This window comes from Symphodus melops, assembly GCF_947650265.1.
Source record: "Symphodus melops genome assembly, chromosome: 1".
NCBI classification, from domain to species: domain Eukaryota; kingdom Metazoa; phylum Chordata; class Actinopteri; order Labriformes; family Labridae; genus Symphodus; species Symphodus melops.
The window spans coordinates 31742289-31766518 of record NC_136691.1 but is presented as its reverse complement, the minus strand read 5'-3'; the positions used below and the strand labels follow the sequence as shown (position 1 = coordinate 31766518).

General features: G+C 43.4%; 2 protein-coding genes across 5 annotated transcripts in view; one reads left to right on the top strand and one right to left on the bottom strand.

Moving 5' to 3' along the window:
• The window catches only part of rabl6b (RAB, member RAS oncogene family-like 6b), a 144229-nt gene that overhangs the window by 115382 nt on the left and 4617 nt on the right, over window positions 1-24230 (bottom strand). For 3 of the 4 annotated variants that reach the window (XM_079363858.1, XM_079363859.1, XM_079363860.1), the window contains exons 5-16: window positions 24111-24163; window positions 23868-23956; window positions 22059-22199; window positions 21863-21968; window positions 21406-21509; window positions 20551-20936; window positions 18934-19087; window positions 17221-17415; window positions 16529-16790; window positions 15547-15733; window positions 14264-14322; window positions 10836-14178 (exon numbers count right to left, since the gene is read on the bottom strand). In XM_079363858.1, coding sequence (XP_079219984.1) covers window positions 13993-14178; window positions 14264-14322; window positions 15547-15733; window positions 16529-16790; window positions 17221-17415; window positions 18934-19087; window positions 20551-20936; window positions 21406-21509; window positions 21863-21968; window positions 22059-22199; window positions 23868-23956; window positions 24111-24163 — 1922 coding nt within the window. In that variant the 3' untranslated portion in view covers window positions 10836-13992. Of the gene's footprint in view, window positions 1-10835; window positions 14179-14263; window positions 14323-15546; window positions 15734-16528; window positions 16791-17220; window positions 17416-18933; window positions 19088-20550; window positions 20937-21405; window positions 21510-21862; window positions 21969-22058; window positions 22200-23867; window positions 23957-24110; window positions 24164-24230 lie in introns of those variants that run through there. The other variant, XR_013780804.1, reaches the window with a different exon arrangement.
• Window positions 637-5216, top strand: LOC306834267 (uncharacterized protein). The gene is made up of 3 exons (XM_079360100.1): window positions 637-882; window positions 4219-4506; window positions 5093-5216. Exons 1-3 carry the CDS (start codon window positions 648-650, stop codon window positions 5188-5190), a joined length of 621 nt encoding a protein of 206 aa, XP_079216226.1. The 5' UTR covers window positions 637-647; the 3' UTR covers window positions 5191-5216.

Genomic DNA, 24230 nt, shown 5'->3' with positions numbered 1-24230 from the left:
TGTGTGCATTGTTAGCTGTAATTTACATTTTATTATTGAAATTTTAACATTTTTTGTTGTCGTTTGTTTACTTTAGGGAGTCGGCAGGAGAACATGGACATGGTGTGGTTGGATACTGAAAAGAAACTCAGCTAATGGATTGTACATTATTCAATATCTCTGTGAATTGTTTTAGAAACAAATGCTGTTCCTTCTCTGCTCCACCCACCTGTAACATGAGCCCGATGTTTATATCTAAAAATGATACATTAGAAATCTCTGCTAAATATTTACAGTCGTTGTATCACTGCGTGTTGAGATCAGTGGGTGTGGACTGTAGCTGTTTCCGTTCAACGTTCGTGAAGCTTTTTTACAGCCCTCATGGGCGCTTGAGTGCATTTGTGGATCTTGGGGCATTTGTAAATGGCCTTCTGTTTGTTTGTGACTTATTGGCTCTTAATTAACTCCATACTCCAGGTGAACACTGACTTGCTGGAGGCCTCAACGGACGAGCAGAGGTTTGTGTTCATAAAAATGACGTTCCACAATGTCATTGTTTTGAACTGCAGTAAATCTTGAGTAAAAAAGGGAAAAGTGCGGTTCTCTGAAGGATTAAAACAAGAATTGGTGAAGAAGAAAAAATGTTCACCAGCATCTTTACCCTGACCATGATGAGCGTGGACCGCTACGTGGCCGTGTGCCACCCAATCAAGGCCCTGGATTTCCACACGCCGGTCAAGGCCGAGATCATCAAGGTGATCATCTGGGTGCTGTCGTCTGCTGCCGGGGTTACAATAAGGAATCTTCAAGCCCCGAGTTTTCAGAATTCAAAGAATGACATTGCAGAACATCATAATATGAAAACACAAAGCTTCACTGCTCGTCCATTGAGGCCTCCAGTAGGTCAGTGTTCACCTGGTGCAGCTGACCACTGAGTCACAGGAAAGCTCATCATCCTAATATTAACATCTATCTTCACTTCTCTTTCATTTCCCCTGACTCTTGAGCAGCTGTAAACACAGCATTGAGGATCATTCAGGTTGATCTTATCTTCCAGTTGTATTCTTGAAATATAGTAAAATACAGGTTTTAATCTTGTTGCATCTCTTTCACATTGGGTCCTTATTTATCTGGTTTGTTTTTTACTGTTAAATATTTAGCCAAATAATAAATTCACATAATAATAAAAAATAAATCTTTTACTTTTACCTGGATAATGTCTATGATTCATCTCTGCTTAACAAAATTATAGTAATCCTTCTGGTTGAAAAAGAAATCAGTGTTTGTGTAACAGGTACAGGAATGTACCTGTGCACAGCTTAAAGTGTCTGGAGAAGATAACAAAACACAGATTGAGTCGGCTGTTGTTGTTGCGTCTCGCTTCTGTCAGACTATTTATTTAAACAAATGTTTAGATTAAAAACATACTAAAATGTATGTTAGTTATTCTCATGTGCAATTCAAACACAAATTTACAATACAACATATCCAATACCATACCCATACACAAGCATAAAATCAAATTATCTAAATTACTATTTTGCAACTGCAATATTATAAATGGGCAAAGCCCATGTTAACTGGCAACTACTAGATAAACACAACATTGAACATTTAACTGTACAAAGAGTGGTTTTAACCAACATAAAATCACAAAGTATTAAAACGGAAAATTAACGGTCACGCACGAGCCACTTTAGTTCGTCTGCAAGCTCTCTCATCTGTTAACACTCTGTAAACATAACTAATCTTTACAACGTATTCTCACACAAACAAAACAATGACTATTACACATAATCCACCGGAAATGTGTGTCTTTAAACTTAAACTACTGACCTGGAGAAGATAAAACACAGTTTGAGTCGGCTGTTGTTGTTGCGTCTCTCGCTTCTGTCAGACTGAAACAGAGCGCTGTAACCATAGCAACAATACACAGCACGCTCAGCAGGGGAAGTGCTGCCCCCTTGTGGTTAAACAGAAATTACTCCAAAAGAAAATCTTTAACAAAAACAGAAATGATTCGTTTGTGTAACCTTTATACAAAGCACCAAACACAATAACCAAAATGTGACAACACATTTCAGTGTGTCACATTTGGACTATGTGGTGGTTCTAACAATCAAGTGTTATGTATGACATATTCACGTCATTCATTCACTCAATGTGTCTTTTGCTACCCATTCACGCTCATGTTAGGCATACGGGGGTTAAGTGTCTTGCCTAAGGACACAGCGGGGCTCGAACTGACAGCAAATTTAAAGTGAAAAAATAATGAAAATAATAAAGTGAAGAATAATAATTGGTCGAGTTCAAATCCAAGTAGCCTCGTAACATTTGCAGATCAGAAAAAAAACCTTAAACTGTGAACAACTACAAATATAAGCTCAGCTTTCAACGAAAACAACTGTTTTTACGTTTCTATGGAAACAGCGCAACATAAAGCTAGCTGGCTAGCAGTTCCATTCTAGCTAGCGTTAGCCTACAGCTAACAGTGAAACAGCAGTAGCTTACTAAAAAGTGAAAACACTTACTTTAAATATTAATGCAGGTCTTCTAGACACTTTACCTTCATTATCTCCCGTGTGTGGCAACACAGTATCTGAATGTAGTTTATAGTTTCCACAACACGGACTACAAGATATTGAGACTGTCAGGAGACCTCGAGCAATCAAATCTTGGCGCACAAAAACGTCAGAGTTCAAGGGTCATCATTAGTGCCCGTGATGATGATTGGAGGACATCTGTTTACAGATCAGTCCAAGACACATTAAAACCACAGAGTTCAGCTTGAATCTCACAGGCTGGTTTTCATTTCTGTCATAATATCTTTGACTCAAAGAACAATAGTTGTGCAGAAATCCTAACAGCTCGATCATGTATCTTCCTTTCTCTTCTTGATGATTTAGAGTACAATCAATACTGAATTGATTGACAGGAGAAGAGAAGCGTTTATTGGTAGGCAAATAACACAAGCTTGGGGCCCCAGGCCAGTAAGGGCCCCCAAAGGCTGACAAACTTAAAAGTCGCTCAAAATTGAAAATTTTACATTAAAAGTAGGTATCTGACAGCACGTATACTTGTTACCCAGCTTAGCATCTCGTGTTTTATTCACTCATTACAGTTCAAACATTAAAGGAAAATGAAAAGAGGAATTATCTGTCTGGAAGTAAAACAAGAAAGAAGGTGTCGGATATAATGGTGGTTGGCGCAGCCCCCAAATCATTTCTGCCAAGGACCCCAACAGACTCGAGAATCAACACTGTTTATATTTGAAATATGCACTAAAATAACACAATGTGTCAAGTCCATGTTAATTCATGCACACAGCTAAAAGTGCTGGTCAAAATATAGAAGTTGGCCTGGTAGCTAGAGAGCTGCCACGGTTCTCTTGAGCAGGGTACTGGACCTCCAACAGTCCTGTGTAGCAGCCCCACTCTGACATCTCTCCACTGATGTGTGTGTGTGTGTGTGTGTGTGTGTGTGTGTGTGTGAGTGAGAGTGAGAGGAACATGTCTCTGTTCGTCACATCGTGACCTGAACAAGTGATGTAATTGCGATGCGATTACTATGTATAATTTAACATATGTGCCAAACAGGATATCTCAAAGTGATTACACAGCCCTCTGGTTTAACCTCAGACTTATCTGTGTGGGTTAACATTTCCTGAAGCTCTGCCGTCAGAAGAAGCAGCCTCTCTTCCTCTTTAACATCTCTGACTTGAGCCTCACCACCAACATGGCTTGGATTATGCATGCTCTCATTTTGATTCTCCTTTTTGCTGTCGGTGAGTAAATAAATCAAGTTTCTTCATCATAAAACATCATTACAATTTGAACACTTACACACACTGATTTGAAAGGCTTCACGTGTCTGTTCTGATATTAAAAAATATATAATTAAATTAAAAAAAAAATGAAAGTAATGGTTTTGTCTAAATGTTTATTAAAACAAAAATCTGTAATATGTTCATGAGAATCTGAAAACAGGTGAGGTTTCTCTGTGGCGTGAGCCTCTTTACACAGAATAAATAGACACTCATAAAAAGTGAACGAGGGATTCAATTCTAACAAGTAGGAAATGATACACGTTAAACTGTAAGCTGTGGCTCAACTGGTAGAGTTGGCCGTCTCTCACCCGGGGTTTGAAACCCGCCGAGGAAAAAAGAGTCTAGAAAAGCTCGAGTCCATTTTCCCTTTAATGCAGATTACAGCTGTGTGTTGTTTTTTAATCACTACACAGGAGCCTTTGGAGAAGTGTATTTACAGAAGCTGACATGTCCCTATGAGTTCATCCATGAGAGCTTGCAGAGGGTTTGGTGCAGGCAGATCTCCCCTCACTGTTGCACCGGCTTCACCTTCAACATGAGCGCCCGCTCCTTGGATGGAGGCAAACTGGAGGTTACTCAAGGCGTGGGCTCGTTCAACGTGTCAGTGCTGGTGCCCAGTCATGGACAGGGAGTGTACTGGTGTGGTGTGCTGGGCGAAAATAACACCATCATCAAGCTGGCTGAAGGCAACCTTCAACGCTGTAAGTAAAAAGAAGACTTGAATGATGTCATTATAAACAAAACAATATGAACTAAACTTCAGAGAGTGCGCTGGAAAAAACCCCCCACAAACATCTACTTTAAGCCCAAACTACCTTACTACAATCAAAGTAAAGAAAATAATAGAAAGACATCTGATCTGAGTTCCAAACATAAAGACAGGATTACATTTTAACCAAAAGAAAAAGCTCCTCTCTCAGGACTGAACAACATTTACACACTATCAAGCCAACAATGTCAGTAGAGAACGTCTGTTGTTGAAGGTGTGGTCACTTTCGGCAGCCTGATGTAAAAGCTCTTAAAGGTTTAACTTGTGTAATGGAGGTGTGGTTTTAGCTAATACTGCAGGATGGGCTGAGGCTGTGCATCAGAAAGCTGGCAGCGCCTCTGATTCTGGTTTTAATTTTGTGATACTTTCAGGTCAGATTGAATTTCCCCCCGGGGACAAATAAAGTTTTTTTATTTTTTCATTGAGATGTTAAGAAAGCAGTCCTGTTGCTCCTGCACAATCAGAAGCATCAGCTGATGAACATTTCTTTCTTTCTCCCCGCCTCCATCCTGCTGCAGCCTCCGCTCCTCACATCTGGAGCGTCCTTCGTTGGATTCTGCTGCTTCTGCTGAACATGGTGGTCATATTCACCAACCTTTACTCCAGAGGTGAGTGATACTGCGGCTTCACTTACAATGACAGGAAGTGTACGTTTACTTTACTGTAAGCCAGCAGTCTGCAAGCAGAGCAAAGACCAAACATACCGAAAAATGCTACCAGACAACAATACTTGTTAAATTTGTTCCTGTGAGCTAAAGTAACAGCATCAGCACATTGTTTTGTACATTTAAGTAGCAAATACAACATTTCTCCACACAGAACAGAGAGAACAGTTATTTTATTTATTATAAATTATTATTATAGTTATTATTTCGATTTTCTTTCTTGTTTTCAGTAGTTTCTTCCTACGTGTTGCCCGTTTCCCTCGTGTGTATTTATTTATTGCTTTTATTTCAAGTTTAACCTTTAGTGTTCCTTGTCTTGTCTTACTTTTTGAAACTATAACCATTTGTACAACTTTTTATTTTCCTCTTTTTTGAAGATACCAGTCTGAAGAATCCTGTGACTAGATAGACAGATGTCCATTGTTGTGTTTGTGTAGGTCATTCCAGATGTGTTTGTTCACCACCTTATTTGCCTCTATGACGGTTTATTCTCTGATGGGTCCACTGCCCAACAGAACTGTAGTTTTGCTTAATATGTAAATTATGTAATGTGAAACTTCGGGTGCGGCTGGGAGGCAGACATTAACCAAGCTGTTTTTTGTTTTGTTTTTTTTTACAGCAAAATCCAGATACGTGTTCGTGGTAAGATAGCACCCATCATCTCCCCCACAAATACATAACTTTAAAGGTCACGTTATTCTCCTCCTCTTCAGTGTAAATACATCTCAGAGCTCCTCAAAACATTTCTCATCAAGTGTCTTTGTTCTAAATCCAAAATTGATTAGTTCCAGAAACGCCCCTACGATGTACATTTCAGACCCCTCCATAACTCCTAAATGGGAGAACTTGCCATGTTGCAGGGTGTTCAAATACTTCTGCTCCTCACTGTGCATGCTGCCAACACTCGATCCAACTTCACTCCTATTCAACGTCGAGAATTACAATATCTGACAAGCTCTGCAGCATGGGCGCTTTACCCAATACTACTGAACTGTTTAAAGATGTTTCCACCTGTCTGTTAGATGACGTCCTTCGTACCGTAATCTACCCGAAAGGTCAAAAACGTTATTACACCAGTGCTGAAAAAGAACACTCTTCATCCATTCGCAATTGAGAACTATAGACTGATTTCAAACCTTGAAAAGGTTGTGCACTTTCATTCATACAACAATCTGTTTGACATGAATCCGTCTGGTGTTGGAGTTAACCACGGTGCAGAGACTGCCCTCATCAAAACTCTTCATGATCTTAGAACTAGCTCAGATAACATGGCTATCCTGCTACTTTTTCACCTCAGTCGACCATCAAATTCTGTTTCTGCGCCTGGAGCACTGTTTACACCTCAGAGGCCCAGTTCATCATATTAAACTGGCAGATTCAGTTTCCACTGGTCATGTTGTATCTGATGAAGTCAGCATTTAATGTGGAGATCCTCAAAGGTCACTGCTTGGTCCACTGCTGATATAATATACAGAATAAAAAGTGCTTATCATCAAAATAGAGCAACATTTGACAATACATGACAAATCAAAGAGTGCCATCCCTAACAAAATGAAAAAAAAGTATCATGGGCGGAGCCTATAAAAATGCTCCAAAACTACTGAAAAACTAGGAGAAAAACAAAATCGTGAACTTTGGTCCATCCATTACTGGGACATTTAAGATTTCCCTGGTGAAGTCACACACTCCTTGACACGCAGACGAATCCAAGAATCCACTCTAAATCAGCCTATTCAGTCACCACATGCTCTAAGATCTGCTACAACTTTTACTTTGAAAAACAAGCATTAAACATTTACTTTCTTAAAAGCTTTTAGTTTTAAGTTTCTACTATTTTATAATATTACATTTGTATATTTTGTGTCTATGTTTTATATGAAGTACTGTCGTATCTTTCACATGATGTTATTGTTGTGTATAATGTTAAGTAAACTTCACATATTAGAGTAAGAGTTAAAACAAACACAGTCATGTGTATTTTGAATAATATGTGACCTTTACATTTCAATATATTTTCACATCTTCCTGTATTGCTTGAGCACAAACGACTAAACGTTGTTGTCTTTTCTTGTTTTAGACACAAGAGGAGCTTTATGATGATATCGCTGTTCCAACGGCTGAAGAACCAGTCTATGAACTGGAGTGACTCATCTGGATTTAAAAAGCCAGACTTTTCTCATCAGCTCATGTTGTGACGTTGTGACGTGTCTCTAAGCGTCATTGCATCTTATCCAAAATATAATCAAATGTTCCTATGTCGACTTCTGTTATACAATGTGTCCTGCTCGTCAGATGAAGAGGAGGAGCGAGCGTGCAGTCATGTAGTAAGCTTTACAAAACACACCTTTCATTTTCAATGTATGATAACAGTGAGACCAACAACAGATAGATCACTGAAAACAAACAAATACACATAATAAAATGGATTAAAGATGACCTGCTGTTAAGAATATCTAAACATCTCTGAAATAACACGCAGGTCTGTGCAGGTCAAAGGGGCGGGGCTATGGTTCAAGCATCCTTGTGTACCTTCAAAGATCTCCGAGGTGAAAATGCAATAGCTAATGTTTTTTTTTGTGATTGTAATAAATGTTTATATTAAATCAAGGTTTTGTGTTAACGTCATTTTTTTCCAGGTAAAACAAGATTGATGATTGATCAGCTGTCCACTGAAAATGACGTCATACACACGTTTCCTTTTTTCAATGACAGATGATATTCAGATAGAGAACTTTATTCCATAAATAATTCACATCGATGAAGTATTTTCCCCTGTAAATCAGTTGATTATTATCATTCATCAGTGTCCCTCAGTGTGTTTCTTTGGAAAAAGCTCGAACCAGGATTCAAATCGCTGCTCTCCCATAACATTCACCATCGTTTGAGGAACTCTGATCTCTGAAGAGGATTTTTTCCAATTTTACAAACAAGAAATCAAAGTGATTCTCAGTGGATGTGACACAAACTAAGAAAAGAGTAAAAGGGCCACATTAAGGGGGAACACATCTGAGATTTTAAAGTCTTAGATTAACAAATATAAACTCAGAAACTTACGAGATAAAGTCGTTCTTTTAGCCTATCGTTATATCGCACACACAATATAAATATAAAGAACGTGGATCACCTGGTTAACATGTAGGCTACTTCAGTAAAGATTTTATGAATAAGGAAAATAATGAATATTTTGGCGTCACATCGTCATCAGCATGGGGACCCTGAGAAGATTCTGAATGAAACTGGAGGTTTCACAGAGAGATGCATGTTGACCTGGAGGAAACAGGACTATCTTTGAGCTGGAGGAGGGCTGCTCTTCTCATACAACCTTTCAGAATAATTATTCTAACCATAATCTGGTTTAAATCCATTTACAACTTGAACATCTAGATTTGTTTTCTTTATTAAAATGATACTCTGTCTTAACAAACTGAAGATGATGTTGATAAAGGGAAAAAAAAGGAAAATATTTTTGTTGCTTGATTTCCGCTCTTCAGTAACTTCCTCAAAACCACAAAGTTAAAGTTCATAAAAATGACATGCAGATATAAAAGATAATATTCAAAAATCATGCTCGATAATTTCAGGTGATGCATGAAAAGGTAAAGTTACAGACTTTGGATGTTTATACTGACAGTCTGTTTGCACTTTAATGTCACTCTGTCTTTGCCTCTGCTGTGACGAGCCTCCATGTGTGGAAGTGAAATATCACTTTATTTCTGTCAGCACCATTAGACTTAAAACTTAAAAGGGAGTATTTGATTTTTAAAGTGTTTTTGAACATTTATTTGTGTGAGTGTTTACTGACCCACATGGTGTGAAATAAACCCATCCAGTCTTTTGTTTGTGGTCTGCGTCTCCTCATGATGTCACAGTGTGCAGTCTGTCTGGTATAAAAAGAAAACCCTACACTCCTCTCATAAATCCACTCATGGGGTACATCTCACTTTTCTTATTTGCAGTCTCCTCGGTCCTCGGTCCTCGGCCGAACCGGAAGTAGTTCCAAAGCCGCCATGTTGAGGATCGTCCCAAAGCTCTAATAGCGAACGGAGGAGAGAGGATCGAGGAGAGAGGAGGCTGATCCGAGGAGCGATGACCGAGGAGACACGAGAGCTGACTTCACGGAAGTCTTTTCACTGACAGACACGCCCCCTTCTCGTATATCACTCACTGATTGGACGCTGCACAGGATCAGACTTCAGTGAAACTTCTCAACATGAGCAGAGTTTAATAGGGGAGAAAAGACGGACATTAAAAAGAGGCTAAACGGAGCGTGGGACATTTAAACAGATGATGAACATCAGTGAGTTTGTAAAGAGTCGCTCTGTGATGAGCTGGGATTAAAAAGAGTCTGATGAAGAGGAGTCCGTTTTATATTCTCACTTATTGATCTTCTGAACGTTTCATCATTTAGATTCTAATCAATCATTTTCAGTATTCTGACACATAAATATCCGTTTATAAAATACAGAGTTGGTTGTCTAAATACAGGCTAGGTTAAGTCCAAACTGTTTAATAATAATCAATAATTATAGACAATTCAAAATGAAATCTTTGAGTCAGTAGAAACTGTCCTTTTGGTTTGAAACAGACTGCAGGTTGTTCTTCAGATGTTTTTTTTTATCAGGTAAAGACACTAAACACTGTAGCTGTGTGTGTTTGATTAGAAATAATACAGTACGTGTTTGTGTGTGTGTGTGTGTGTGTGTGGACATAAACAGCTGTTCGGCTGATTGACAGCTGAACGTGATCAGCTGATGTCGCGTCATGTGACGCTGTCGAGGAAACGACGTCTCATGTGTCTTAAAGCTGATTTCCTCGGTCCTCTCTCCTCGGCTTCGTTTCCTCCGTGCATCTCTGGTGGGCGGGACTAAGACGCAAGTGGAGGAGACAACTCGGAGGACACTCGGTGCAAATAAGGGAACTGAGAAAGGCCCATGGACTCCACCTCCAGCCTGGAGCAAAACTTTTTTAAAGGTCCGCCATTTTTATTCAGACAACAGAGGAGTGATGTCTACGGGGTAAACTCAGGGAGGTCATTACATTTAAAGAGACACACAAACACACCAAAACAGAGCGTCCTGAGAGAGCTGCAGAGTCACAAACCTCCTCTGCTGCTTGACTCATGTTATATTTGAACCAAAGCACAGCTCAGATGTTTCATTTAGACCACAGGAGACGGTTTGAAAAGGGGGATATGTCCTCTTTAAATTACGGCGTAGGAGGGATTGGCTTTACTGCTCTGTGAAGGTCCACAGAAATGGTTCTTAAATTATCGAAGTAAAGCTCCTGGGAGAAACTTTCAGGCTGTGTTGATTTTGTCACCGCAGCAGTCACTCGGCTGCATGTGCTTCATCACTATCTTCAAAACATTTCCTGTCTCTTCAGCTGTCCTGGCTAATAAAGGCAAAGCATACCTTTAAAAAACAGAGAGGGATGTTTCTGAAGCCGGCTGTCTGACACCTGCAGGCGTGACGAGCATATTAAAGTAACAGTGATGATGGTCTGCTGTGCTTCGTTCGGTCGTCACGTCTGTGTCTTAAGCGTTTATGAACTCCTCACAGGAGTTTTATTCTGTGAAGGAAGACACGAGAAATCTTCATGAAGAAATAAGTTTGCATTTATTTGACAAACCAAACATAGGCAAACTCACACACAGTGTAAAGATGTAACATGACATGGGGTGAAAAATAAATGAAGTGTTTCACTCCAAAACGTCACACACGTCCATGTGGAAACCATCACATTCCCCCCGCCGCCGCCACGCTCCAACTCCTCCTGTGACATCTCATCGCTCGTTTCCTACGTTTCCACGTGGTGTGTGCGTCATCTTTGGAACAAAACTCTTCAGATATAGAGATTTATTTATAGACTTTATACATTCTTTTCTTGCTGTACATTGAAGTCTCATGCTTCTGCTTGAAACTGCACTTGTAGCATTCATCCTTAAATCCCACGACAGGCCAGAAAAAAAGAGCGTTCAGTGCTCAGGATCAATGCTGCATAGTTTCATTAGAGGGAGTATCAAACAGGGTTTCTTTGTAAACCAGCAGACTGTGACCATTCGAGTGTGAGATGAACCAGGGTGAGATCCGTCAGTTGTCCAAACATATCTGAAAGTACAGGTCATTTCTCTAAAGGTGCCACAATGCCTCACTTTATTTATCTCTGTGAAACATTTTGGTCATGGAAGATACGGCACATCATTTCTGTCCAGCAGGCGATCGGAGACGTCGGGACGAAAACAGAAAGAAAAGCTGAGCGGTTCAATCACCACAAACATCCTTCAAAGCAGACGAGCGAGACGTAAACCGGCGGGAATGTTCGACAGGAAGGATTTCCATAAACCGCTGAGTGCACTTTTTTTCCTTTTTTTTTTTTTAAAGCACAATCACACAAAAATCTCAACATTATGCAACAAAAAAACAGGAGCAATAAATAACAGGAGGATAAAACAGCAGGGAGATCTTTGAAATGTTACACACACACACACACACACACACACACGTTTGAATTCCATGATGACTCCTCTACAGCTGTGGTTCTCGACTTTGTAGCGTCGCGACGCACCGACGACCGCTCGATGTGGAGCAACAAGCCAAGCCCACTCATTGAATAAAAAACCGTTTACAAACCATGTGACAGAACAAACATTTTAAAACTCGGGTCCGACCGATACGGGTCGTTTCAGGCTGATATATAAATGAAGATGAGGACCTTTCTTATCTCAATCTTCCATCTGTTGAGACGGATTGAAATATTCACGTTTGTCGTGTTTATCCCTCAGTGCAGTGTGGGAAAGATTCATGATGAAGACAAGATGGAACAAAACTCTCGACACTTAGCGCCCTCTGCTGGCGGCAGAGGACTGTTAGTAATATGGGAGTTTATGTGTGATGAAATCAGTCGACAGCGGTAATCACTTGAGATTCTTAAATATGTCGATGTTATCGGCTGGCAGGTTAATCGGTCGGGCTCTGATTAAAACAGCGCTTGGGAGACTTTTTGAAACCTCTTCGGCCCCCTGCGACCCACTATTTGGGTCTCGACCCACCAGTTGAGAACCAGTGCTGTAGAGGATGACGCGTGGCTGTCCAACGAGAGCCGAAGAAAAACAACAAAGCACGGCAGTGTGAAAACAGCTAGAGAGGCTAACGACCATCTGAACCGGCGCTGGGCGAGCTAACGCTTTACAGTATAAGAACACTTAAAAACACGCTCTATGAGGACAGCGGCACATCGCTCCCCTGTAGCGACCTCTGTTAAGGCAACAGCAGAGAGCATGAAGACAAAATGTGTGGCGCCTCGAGGCAGAGAGAGGGGCTCTTTGAATGGACGCTAACAGGGGAACAGGAGAGGTCGCTTTCAACCAGCTGTTTGTTTCGGAGGGGAGCAAAGCCGACCGATGTCAACTTCACACAAAGACTGTCCACACTGGTTTAAATGCTTTCAGCTGGTTTCATGAATTCTCCTCATGTGGGAAAGAGTTACAGCCGCGGACGATCAGTGTTATCAGTAGTTTAGTTTCCTATCACGTCACCTCCTCTCACTCTCTTCCTCAGCAGTTCCGCCTGTCACTGCTTTCTTTGTTTTCAATTTAAAACTCTTCTTCTGCTCTGCAGTAAAACGGCTTTAATAGACGCTCCTCTGCTTCACTCACGAGAGACAGTGATCCAAACAAAGCAGCTTGAATTCTTCATTTCTTGTCACTTAGCAGGAGCCGCTAGTGTTGAAGTCCAGACCAAGCTAAGCGAGGCCAGAGTGCTCCGAGACCACGACATGACCAAGACCATTAGGGATGGAGACCAGGGTCAAGCGCTTAGATCTGTGACAGTGGGAAGGTTTTTGGCCACAGCCGGGGGAGAAGATGAAGAAAGTGTGAATGAAATGGAGTGAATCATTCTTTGAGTGTTTTTACCTTCTTATCACAGTGATGATGAGGACTAGAGTCTGACAGTGGTGGTCCTGACCGGTCTCGAGTCCACCCAGTCTGAGACGAGATGGACTTCTGGTACTACAACACGAGCTGCCACTAACTCCTCCACACTACCTTTAAGCAGAACTCTGACGATCGCGCGTCTTACAGTGAAAACATGTGACGACGATCACGGAACGAGGTACAGATGCTTGCAATCTCAGTTTTCCTGAAAAGCACGTCTAGGTCACTTTTTAAACCTTCAGATCATTTTCAGATAGGATCTAAGACAGAGCCAGGCTGCTTAGTGCGGACACAATCCAGGGGGGAGGCAGTTATTTACATTTTGGGGAAAGGTAAAGAAAAGGGTTCGGAGTGCATCATTCACTGCTGGAGCCGACAGGAAAGAAAAGGAGAAGAGGATGGAGTCTGTGGCCACTTGAAGCATGCTCTCCATCTTTACACCAACCAAACTACAGACTAAATGATGACGCCTATTTACAGAGTGGATCAAACCAACGTAAACATACGAGAAAAAAACAAACAAAAAAACAAGTCAGTCATGTCAAGAGTACAAAGAGCCAATCATCAGGGTTCAATGTCACCACTCGCTGTGGTTCTGCTGAGTCTCCCGCCTGTTTCTCATTGGCTGGAATGGAGTGATCGCGGTAGTGCAAGATGGGGAATCAATCAGAAGGAACAAACAGGAGTCCTTGGGTATTAGACCTGGGTGTGGTCAGAGGCCTGGTGTATTGCGTATGGCTTGAAGATGCTGCTTTATGCACATACTTGTTTTTTGAACGGCCTGGCTGCGGCTCGTCTGACCTCGTCAGAGTGGAAGCTCTTATAGCTCTTCATAATCCCCGTCGTCTCTTTTGACAGAGGCCGCTCCTCCACCCAGGAAGTCCTCCAGCTCGTCCACTTCCGTTTTCTTGGGCCGAGATTTCTTCTTCTTCTTCTCCTTGTCGTCCACGGCTGCAGCTTCGTCCTTCTTCTTGTGTTTGTGTTTCTTTTTGCTCTTTTCATCCTCCTGGTGACAGAAGGACACAAGCCATCCAATTGAAAAACCTTATGTAAGACACATGACTGCTGACTGTACGCAGTGTGAACCGTACCTCTTTGCTCTTCTTCTTCTTTTTCTTCTTGTCTTTGGAGGAGTGTTTGCTTTCTTTCTCTGGAAGAGGAGCAGACACAACGTCTTAAAGCAGCTTCACAGGTCTTAGAAATGAAACCAGGTATAAACATGTTACATGCAGCAGAGTTTAAAGCTATAGGTGCTACCGGGACAACAACAAAAACACAAACACAAAAACCTCCAGACCAGGAGACGGGTCAGAACTTGCTTGGTGGCACTCGATGTCTCTGGTTGGAGGTTTGTGGAGGAAAGAAAGCCTCGGTTTGTGGAGTCTCAGGGCGGCTTGTTGGAGGTTTGTAGATAGTGATTCTTCTAGACGTGGTAGGACAAAGCTACACATGGCCACAGAGTGGACATTTTTCATTTCATCAAGCAGGATTCAGAGCGCGGTCACACTGGTCATCCGCACCGTGTCGTACTCGAGCACGGTTGTCCCCACTCTGGACAGCACGACCCGCAGACCTCTGGGACATCACATAATGCTCTATGTGCTCACTTTACTAAGAGACGGACTCCGGAAAAAAAAGGTAAAGAGGGACGTTGATTCCAAACCTGCACGTCGGAGAACACAGAGACCATGACAGCTACTTGGTGACCTCACTGACTCATTTTAGTCAGATAAGCTATGAAGAATAAAAGGCTGTTAGAGCCTGATTACAGGATGAACACACATGAAGGTTTAGAGGCCGACACACCAAAGAGACGGTCGGTGAGAGCTCATCTGTAGTTCCTGGTCGGTCGTTGAGAGTAATCTCTGATTGGCTGTTGGGAGGTTTCATTCATCTCCAGATCTCGACACAGGTTCAAGCCTGCTGCTGTATTATCTGATCTCTTTATTTCTCACCTCCAGCTCTTGATCTTCTCGTATCATAACAGCCTCCTGCTGGCATGGAGATCACAGGCGATCTTCATCACCACAGCAGAAGGACAATATGGTGTAATCATCATTTTAAACTTGACTGACAGTGATCAGTCAACACCCAGAGATCAACATCTGTCAGGTGGAACGTTGAACCCTCTCCTTCCTGTCAGCTCAGATCAGGTGATGACATCATGTGATAAACAGGCCACACTGTGCTGGAGATAACAAGAGTTCCTCTGCTCGAAGTGTTGATGCAGAGAAAGAAACAAAACGACAAAGCCGTGTTTCTAAAAGTGACATTCATTCAGTAAAACAGAGCCCCTTTCTCTGTTTCCCTCCTCATCATCTCAGGTTTCCACAGACACTTTGAGTTTGACACTGAGTGACTTCTCAGGACTTGCCTTCCTGCTCCTCGCTGCTGTCTTTGGCGACGGGAGCTTCCTTGTGGAGTCCGAGGCCGAACAGGTCGGTATCGTCTTTGTGTTTGAAGGAGATCAAAGTGGGCTTCAGAGGCTCCTGCACCTTGGCCAACTGCAGGTCGTCGTCAGAGAGCTCGGACAGGACCTCGTCTCGGACAGGAAATAGATCCTGTGAAAAAACATAAAAAGCCGGGCAGAAAAAAGTGAATATAGAATTATCAGTTTCCTGCCTTGGAAACAATATGACTCGTCCAGCGCTTTGCTAACGAAGGCTTTGTCACACCAAACAAACCCCTTTCATCAACAAGCTAACTATGTGTTTATTTTATTTTTTCTTCTTTTTCAGAGCACATAAGATCTTAATTACTGCTAGGACATAAAGACAATTCAACCAAACTCTTAAAAAGTGTATTTGGAGAAAATGAGCTACCCTGACTTTAACAAATGCAAATGTGAAAAAAATAAGGAAACTCAGGAATAAAAGTCTGAACTTTCAGTGGTAAAATAAAACGTATGTTTTGGTTTTTTTCATGAAACACTTTTGGGTCAACGTATAGAAATCATGAACTATCAGAATATGATACAAACATCTCATTCATTGTCTTCTTCTAACTTTCACAAGGACTCCAGGTTCAGAGGTTGAGACGAGTCTGACAGTGATCTGATGGTTTACAGCAGGGGTGTCAAACTCCAGTCCTGGAGGGCCGGCTTCCTCAGACTTTTAGATGTCTCCCTGCTCTAACACACCTGCTTTAAACCAATGTGTTGTCATCAAGCTCTGCAGAAGCCTGATAACGAGTCACTCATTGGATTCAGCTGCGTCTGAGCAGGGAGACATCTAATAGTCTGAGGAAGCCGGTGAGGACACCTGTGGTTTACAGGGACAGACGTCGGCCTCCTTTTTGATTTCTGAATCAAATAAAGAAACTTGCAGGTCTCTGCAGGTGAACCTGTTCCACCTCACCTTGACTATTTTGGGTGTATCTGATGCTTCTGACTCGAAGTCGGGGTCGTCCATGACAAACGAGAGCATCTGCTGGGCCACGGGAGCCTCGTGGTCTGAATCAGAGTCCTCAGCTTTCGGGGTGCCTCCCTTCTTCTTGGCCTGGTGTCGGCTCGGCTGCTCGGCTGCGGGAGTCAAGGTGAGGGAGATGGGTGCTGCCGTCTGGCCTCGGGCCTCCGGCGCTTTGGAAGCCACCTTTGGCTTAGTGATGTGGATCACAGGCCTGAAACGGAGCGAACATTAGCTCATCTGTGCTCGAACGTTCAGGTTTCTAATCTTTAAAAACGCAGGAAGTCATCGACCGTTAACCAGAGCTAACAGTGTGACTAAGCACAACCTCATAGAGTGCAACACACGAGTGTAAACTATGGAGTCAAAAATGGGACAAAAAGAAGATTGAACAGAGAACGATTGATCCAAGTCAACATGAGCAACAAATAAAGGAGGAATAACAAATCTTTATGAGACGCTACTTTAAGTAAAGTATGTTTTTAAATTCTGTATCAGACGAGTAGGAAGAAATAAAATATGTTGTTGCTATAAACTGCGATTCATCGGTGATCCCCTTGATAGTTCACTTTCACTTTCTCGTCACATTCGACATACAAACTTACCTGAAGGACTGAAAAAAAAGAAAAAAAGAAAAGACTCACGCTTTGAGATCCGGTTCACTGTCCAGGTCTTGGTCCTGCGTGATGGTGGGGGCTGCGTCCTCTTCATCACTGGTCAGAGTGATGTCTTTACTGGGGGGCAGCGTCTTCGGTTGGGGAAGGCTGGGCTCGGTGTCGTCCAGATCCAGCTCATCCTGGAACCCGGAGACCATGGGGTTTCCTCTGCCTTCACCGTCGCTATGGGAGACAAATGTTTCAGTCGGTGAACAGTCGGTCCCCTAAAGTCACGTCCTACTGAGACATCAGGATTTAGGGTGTAAAAAGGGAAATCACAGTCTGTGGCTGGAAACAAACACGTGAAGTTCTGAAAGCTCAAAAAGATTTATCATGAAATCAATTTCATTTAAAGGTCTCACATTCAGCTGTTTCTGCTTTTAGGTGCTCTTTGCTCTTTAGTGTGTTTCCAGGTGTCTTGTTCACGTATAGGCTCGTCGATTTTCAAAAACACAGTTTCTCCTACCTCCTCCTGTTAGCAGTAGCAATAGTCACACGACACGCTCTGTCCCGAGCCCCCCTCTTTGAAAACGTGTGGAGTGACATCACAAGACAAAGGCGTCACTGATCCAAGCCCATTGGCTCGTTGTAGCAACAAGCTCCCCTCTGACTGACTGTAGCATTCCCAATATGGTAAAAGGGGCGGGACATATCCGAGAAATAAAACTGAACAACTGACCAATTACAAGAGAGCAGATCGGCCGACCAATCAGATCAGACTTGGCACATGTGGGGACCCTTTTTTGCTTTTTTTGCTCTTCATGGGGGATTCAGAGCGTTAGACACACAGGCAGATGAGAGAGCCTGCATGGACCAGCAGAACATGAAAACAGACACTTTTTTCAAACAAGAGATGGTGAACGTACTTTAGTAGACACATAAATGAGATATATGAACCCCAAAAAGGGTATAATATGGGAGCTTTTAAACAAACATGATGCTGGATGTGGGTTCCTGCTGCTCTGAACGAGACGTTACGAGAACTTTGTGGGACTTGTCCAGAACCTCGTCAGCTGACGAGGGGATGGATCAGGGTAAAGCATGGAGCACAGTTGTACGACACGCCCAACCAGGAGTTCATTTAAATCTGCATGTGACTGCAAACAGAGCCGGCCAATCAGAGGGAAGCAGGGCCTTAAAGAGACAGCGACTGACAAAACCGTTTCAGGCAGCACAAAGGATTTTACTGACGCCAGAATCAGATGAATAGAGAGGACAACAGGTCTCCTTTAACCTGTGAAAAAGTGGATCAGTAAAGACCTCTACGAGCTGTGTGTGGAGGGAAGCATTATTTCACATTCTATGAGAGTACCAATCAGCAGTCTACCAAATCATTCAAGATTGTGGAGATAGTAAAAATGTCAACACTTCCTGTTTAACCTGGAGTTACCCCAGAGAGCTCACAGGATATGAAGTCTCTGATTCTTTGGAAGACTTACAGCTAAAGTGTCTTCAACAAATCAACAAATCTTTTTTTTTTTTCCCAGCTCTTTCCGGTCACGTATCAGAGAGCTACATTAACTGTGACAAGAACAAACTTAACACTGTCTGTGGTTCAGACCGGAGCTCCTGGGTCATCCAGCGCTCACAGATCTGATAAATGTAGCTCCTGTGTGACATCTAAACAAGGCTGCGTTAAGTGAAGCCTCCTTAAGCATGTGTAAAGATGACTTCTTACAGAGTTTAAAGGTAAACACTCACCTGTCGCTGTCCACAGCCGGAGCGGGCGCAGGCTGAGACGCCTTGTTCCTGGAGGGCAGGCTGTCCTCCAGGAAGCTTTTGTCCAGCCTCTCATCGGGCATGAAATCATCCACACTCTGAACCTTGGAAGGACAGACGGGTGCAGACGGCTCCTCTGAGGAAAACATGGAGCAAGGCTTCTCTGAGTCGCTGTTCGATAATTATTCCACCCTTCGCCGTGCGCACAGCGCTGCCATGTGTGCTTTCATCGCACAATGAGGGCCAATCAAAGTGTTAAATCACATGACATCCACACAGCAGCCGCTCAGTTGATCATTTGAAAAGCTTCACATTACTCCACGGATAAATCTCTAATCTTGTGACTACTTACAGCAGACAAGTTTCAGATTTTTCGACAACTGAGTTGTTTTTGCATCCATATAAGGAACTAAGAAAGTTAACTCACCTTGAAGATATGAGCCAGAACACCTACACATTTAACTAACGAGCAGGGACTCGCCACACAAAGACCATTAGAGTGACTCCAGTGCTGACAGATGTTGGACTTCCTCTCTGTCAGTCAGTGTGAAGCATCTCTGCACTTTAACGCCGTGTTCACACTGGTACACATATTTAGATCATGTCCGGAGGTCTGCTCAGCGGGAGACTTTCCCTGAACATATACTTCATTAATGAGACATGCTGCACACACAGGATGCTTTAGAGTGTCACGTCGGGGGGGGGGGGGGGGGGGGGGGGGGGTCCGGTGCCTTGCCCAGGACTGAACTGGCACCTCTCCAGTCACCAGACTAAAGTCCAGATTTGGTCTGCATGACTGTCCTTTATATCAGAGCGACATGTAGTTCTGGTTCAATCTGAACTAGAGAGTGGAGAAGAGGAAACGTAGTGCAGCCATTTATGGACGCGGGCGGAGGTCGTAGGAGTGGCGTGCAGACACTCTGCGCGTCACCTCTCAGCTCAGTCGGACTCGGAGGAGGGGTGAAGTCTGACTGAACCATGTGGCCCCTCCTGGAAATATCCAGAGTTTTCTGCAAGTCAGAACGCCCTAGAAATGTCTGTGCTCGTTACCATGGAAACAACCTCTATTTCTAAGATCTGATTAATATTAATTTCTTGAATGTAACAAGACAAGCTACATTAAATCGTTCAGTGTTCTCACTGATGCTCAGTGAGGAAGACGATGAAAACATGAACGCTTTACTTCTAAAGGTCTGGAGAGTTTTCTTTCTTCACTGGAGAGGTGAAAACAGAAAAGAGCCACAGGAAGGATTCAAACCCAAGCCGTCCGCTTAGAACCACTGTGCCACCAGTGCCCGCTAAAAGTCCCTATGTTATCTACACATACAGACTTGGGTTGGGAACCCAAGCGTCACTGGTTTAAGTCCTGACGTGGTCTGGTAGCTGGAGAGGTGCCAGACCACCTCTAGAGCACTGCCAAGGTGCCCTTGAGCAAGGCACTGAACGCCCTGTAGCTCTGGGGGAGCTTCCAGTGGGGGCAGCTGCCGCACTGTGACGCAGGAACGTGTGTGTGTGTGTGTGTGTGTGTGTGTGTGTGTGTGTGTGTGTGTGTGTGCGTGCATCATGCTCACGCTGCAGAGTGTGTAGAAGGAGACTCACCGGGGGCAGAAGCAGAATTCTCAGGAGCGGGGGACGGTCCAAACCAGCGGGACATGAAGCCGCGTTTCTGGGGGGCCGCGGCTCCGGGTGCAGCTGAGGACTGGAGATGTTCCGGCGACTGAGCTGGAGGCTTCGACTCAACAACGGGCGAAGCCGGCCCACTGAGGACGGTCGAAGACGGCGGAGGGGAGGAAGCGACCACGGACGGTGACTGTGGAATAACCTGGGAGGGAATCGGGGGCTGTGGGGTGCTCGGGCTGGAGCTGCCTGTGGACGCCCCACTGGGAGGGACGATCGGAGACTGGGAGCCCGAGGAAGGACTCTGACCGTTGGCTGGACCAGGAGAGCCGTAGCCCTTACTGCGAGACTCCAGGTTCTCCAGGAAACTGCAGAAATCACAAAGAGCAACGATTAATGTGGAAAAAAGACACTTAGGTTACAATCAGGAGGTGTCTGGGGTGAGGGAAGTCTGGGCGTCTCTGCTTAGACTGCTGCCCCCGCAACCCGGCCCCGGATAAGCGGTAGAAAATGGATGGATGGATGGATGGAAGATTACAATTAAGCATCATAACTTTACTGTAGGCAAAAATAGTGTTCAAAGAGCCGGAAATAAAATGGATTTTAAAGGATTGACCACTGTACACTACGTTCTGAAACCAAACGAGGAGGCCCAGAAACAAAAACAAACACTAAAACTAAATGAGTCATTAAATCCTAATCCGGTCAGACATTTGTTTTCACAGCTCGCTGAGGTTTAGTCACACCCTGCATTCTGTGAAATTAAACTTTAACTCGTGCCCTCTCGTGGATTCGGTACAATACAAACACAAACAGAGAAAACAAAAGAGACGGTACATGTCATAGTTTTGATCTTCAGTCTCCTGCTGGACACACAGCTCCTCCAGCGTCGCATCCATGTCGAGCTGGTTGGTCTCCAGCTGCCTCAGGAGCGTCTCTCTCTGCGCACACACACACACACACACACACACACACACACACACACACACACACACACACACACACACACACACACACACACACACACACACACACACACACACACACACACACACACACACACACACACACACACACACACACAGAAACCTGACATGAATGATTCAACAAGGGCTCAGATTAAGCCTCTGCAGTCACACTGTAAGAAAGCATGATTAGAACAAGTGCTTCTGTAGCTTAACAATGCAGCATGTGACGCAGAGATTAATGAAATCCTCACACACAAGAAACGGAGGAGAATAAATTAAAAACAATAATGACGCAAAAGAAGACGCGTGACAGGTAGAATAACAACCTGGAGCTGAAGGAAGGGGATGTTGAAGAACCTGTGGAGATATTTTAAGCCAAAGCCGTTCTTCATCGAGGACTCAGCGTAGTGGATGTAAGAGGATCCCATCGGCCTGTAAAACACACGTTTCACTGCTTATCTTTCTTTGAAATGTCAAATGATCCGTTTTTTTCCTGTCACTTTATTTGAAGCTAATCTCTACCTGTTGAGTCCAGCGATCAGGTCTCTGATATCGTCAGGGAGGATGACCCGATGCTCGCCCATGTCTCTGAAGTTTCCCAACACACAAACCGGCACATGGGTCGGGACTTTGGGAAGTTCCCTCAGTATGTAGTTAAAAGTCCTGAAACCAAGACAAAAAAAAAAAAAAAAAAAAAGATGACAACATTAATCTGGGGCTGAAAGGAGGAATACACCAATCTCTTTCTTACATCAGTCTGACGGACACAACCATAAAGAAATCAGGGTCAGAAATCTGCTTTTTCTTTTAACATGGCTGCTGTGCACTATGAAGTGTGCACTACGAAGTGTGCGCTACAAAGTGTGCACTATGAAGTGTGCATTATGAAGTGTGTACTACAAGGTGTGTACTACAAGGTGTGCATTATGAAGTGTGCACTACGAAGTGTGCGCTACGAAGTGTGCGCTACAAAGTGTGCACTATGAAGTGTGCATTATTAAGTGTGTACTACAAAGTGTGTACTACAAGGTGTGCATTATGAAGTGTGCACTACAAAGTGTGTACTATGAAGTGTGCACTATGAAGTGTGCACTACAAAGTGTGTACTATGAAGTGTGCATTATGAAGTGTGTACTACAAAGTGTGCACTACGAAGTGTGCACTACAAGGTGTGCATTAGGAAGTGTGCACTACAAAGTGTGTACTATGAAGTGTGCACTATGAAGTGTGCATTATGAAGTGTGCACTAAGAAGTGTGCACTGCATCTTCTGTGTGGAGACAGAAGTTCACAGACTGCAGGCTGCTGTGGGATAACATGTTAAGATACTGATTGTAAATACAGACGCGGTGAGAGTGAGGGGAGAAAAGTCAAATTGGCCGTTTGATCGGATCACTTGCAGAGCCGATCATAAAGACTCGGTCTGTACGGATCAATTGTGACCTGCTGAGCTGAGAGGACACAGCCGCTGGTGGTCCTGTGTGTGTAGGTGTGCAGACAGGAGCAGCAGAAAGAAGCTGCAGCTTCAACAAACACGCTTACGATGGTGTGTTCCATTTACCTCCGAGCTCGGAGCTGGGAATGACATCATCAGTAAACTGTGTTTCAGTTCCAAGATGGAAACATGTTGTACAAGAAACACTGATGTCTTCAGGGCGACCTTCTTAGCTAATACCTGGTGATAACGTCATTCTACGTGACAGTTTGTGTGTGGGAAAAAAACCATGACAACAAGTCCAGAGAGAACATGGACCTTAACATCTGTGTGACTGATTTAATTACCCTAAAAGAGGACTTTGTTAAACATAATAGTTACAGCTACAATGTTGCTGTTGATGCACGCAGCCGCCATGTTGGATTTTAACTCGACATGAGGTTCTCTGTGTTTCCAGGTCAGAAATCCGACTCCAGGAAGGTGTTTCTGATGACGCCTGTTGAAATCAGCAATGGGATATTTCATCTCCAAACTGAAAATTGAACCACGTGTGGCACTGGGTGAGAGTTAATTTGACACTGCGTTTAACTTTCCGATGACTAGAAATAAAAAAAGATGCTACAGGCTGAAACAAAAAATGGATCAGAGTCCTGTCATTTAAGGAAAGCAACAGGAGCATGGCTCAGCTGCACATACAGACTGGTGGAGTGTGTCCCTCTTGGTAAGATAAGCGTCTCTTCTCTTTAACAACACCCAGAAGAAGAGCGTGTTTCTGGAGGGTTTCGACTGTGACGTTGAACATAATCCGCAGTGGAAACTTCCCATGCAGTCTGACTGAAACCTTATCTGTCCATGCATATTGTAGCATTTCGAGTTCACAGGACACACGACTCTTACCACTGCTTGGTTATATCAAACATCATGATGACTCCATTACAGTTCTTGTACACGTCCAGGAACTCTGCATCCAGCGCCACCTCGTCCGACTGCACCACGCATGAAAAGGGAAACAGTCAAAAAAACACAGAAACTCTCCACACATATCTTTGATCTCATGCACCCTGAAAGACTTATTTGGCACATTCCCTCCGTGACCCACGCATGCTATAAGTCAACACATGACACTCATGTGACGATCACCTCTTGGGGCTCGTTCTCCAGCTTCAAGTTGTCTCCACGCCGTTTGCCTTTGCCTGAAGGAAGAGGAATGGAGAAATGTCGAGGTGAGAAAAGACAGGGGAAGTGAAAGGAGTTCACGTC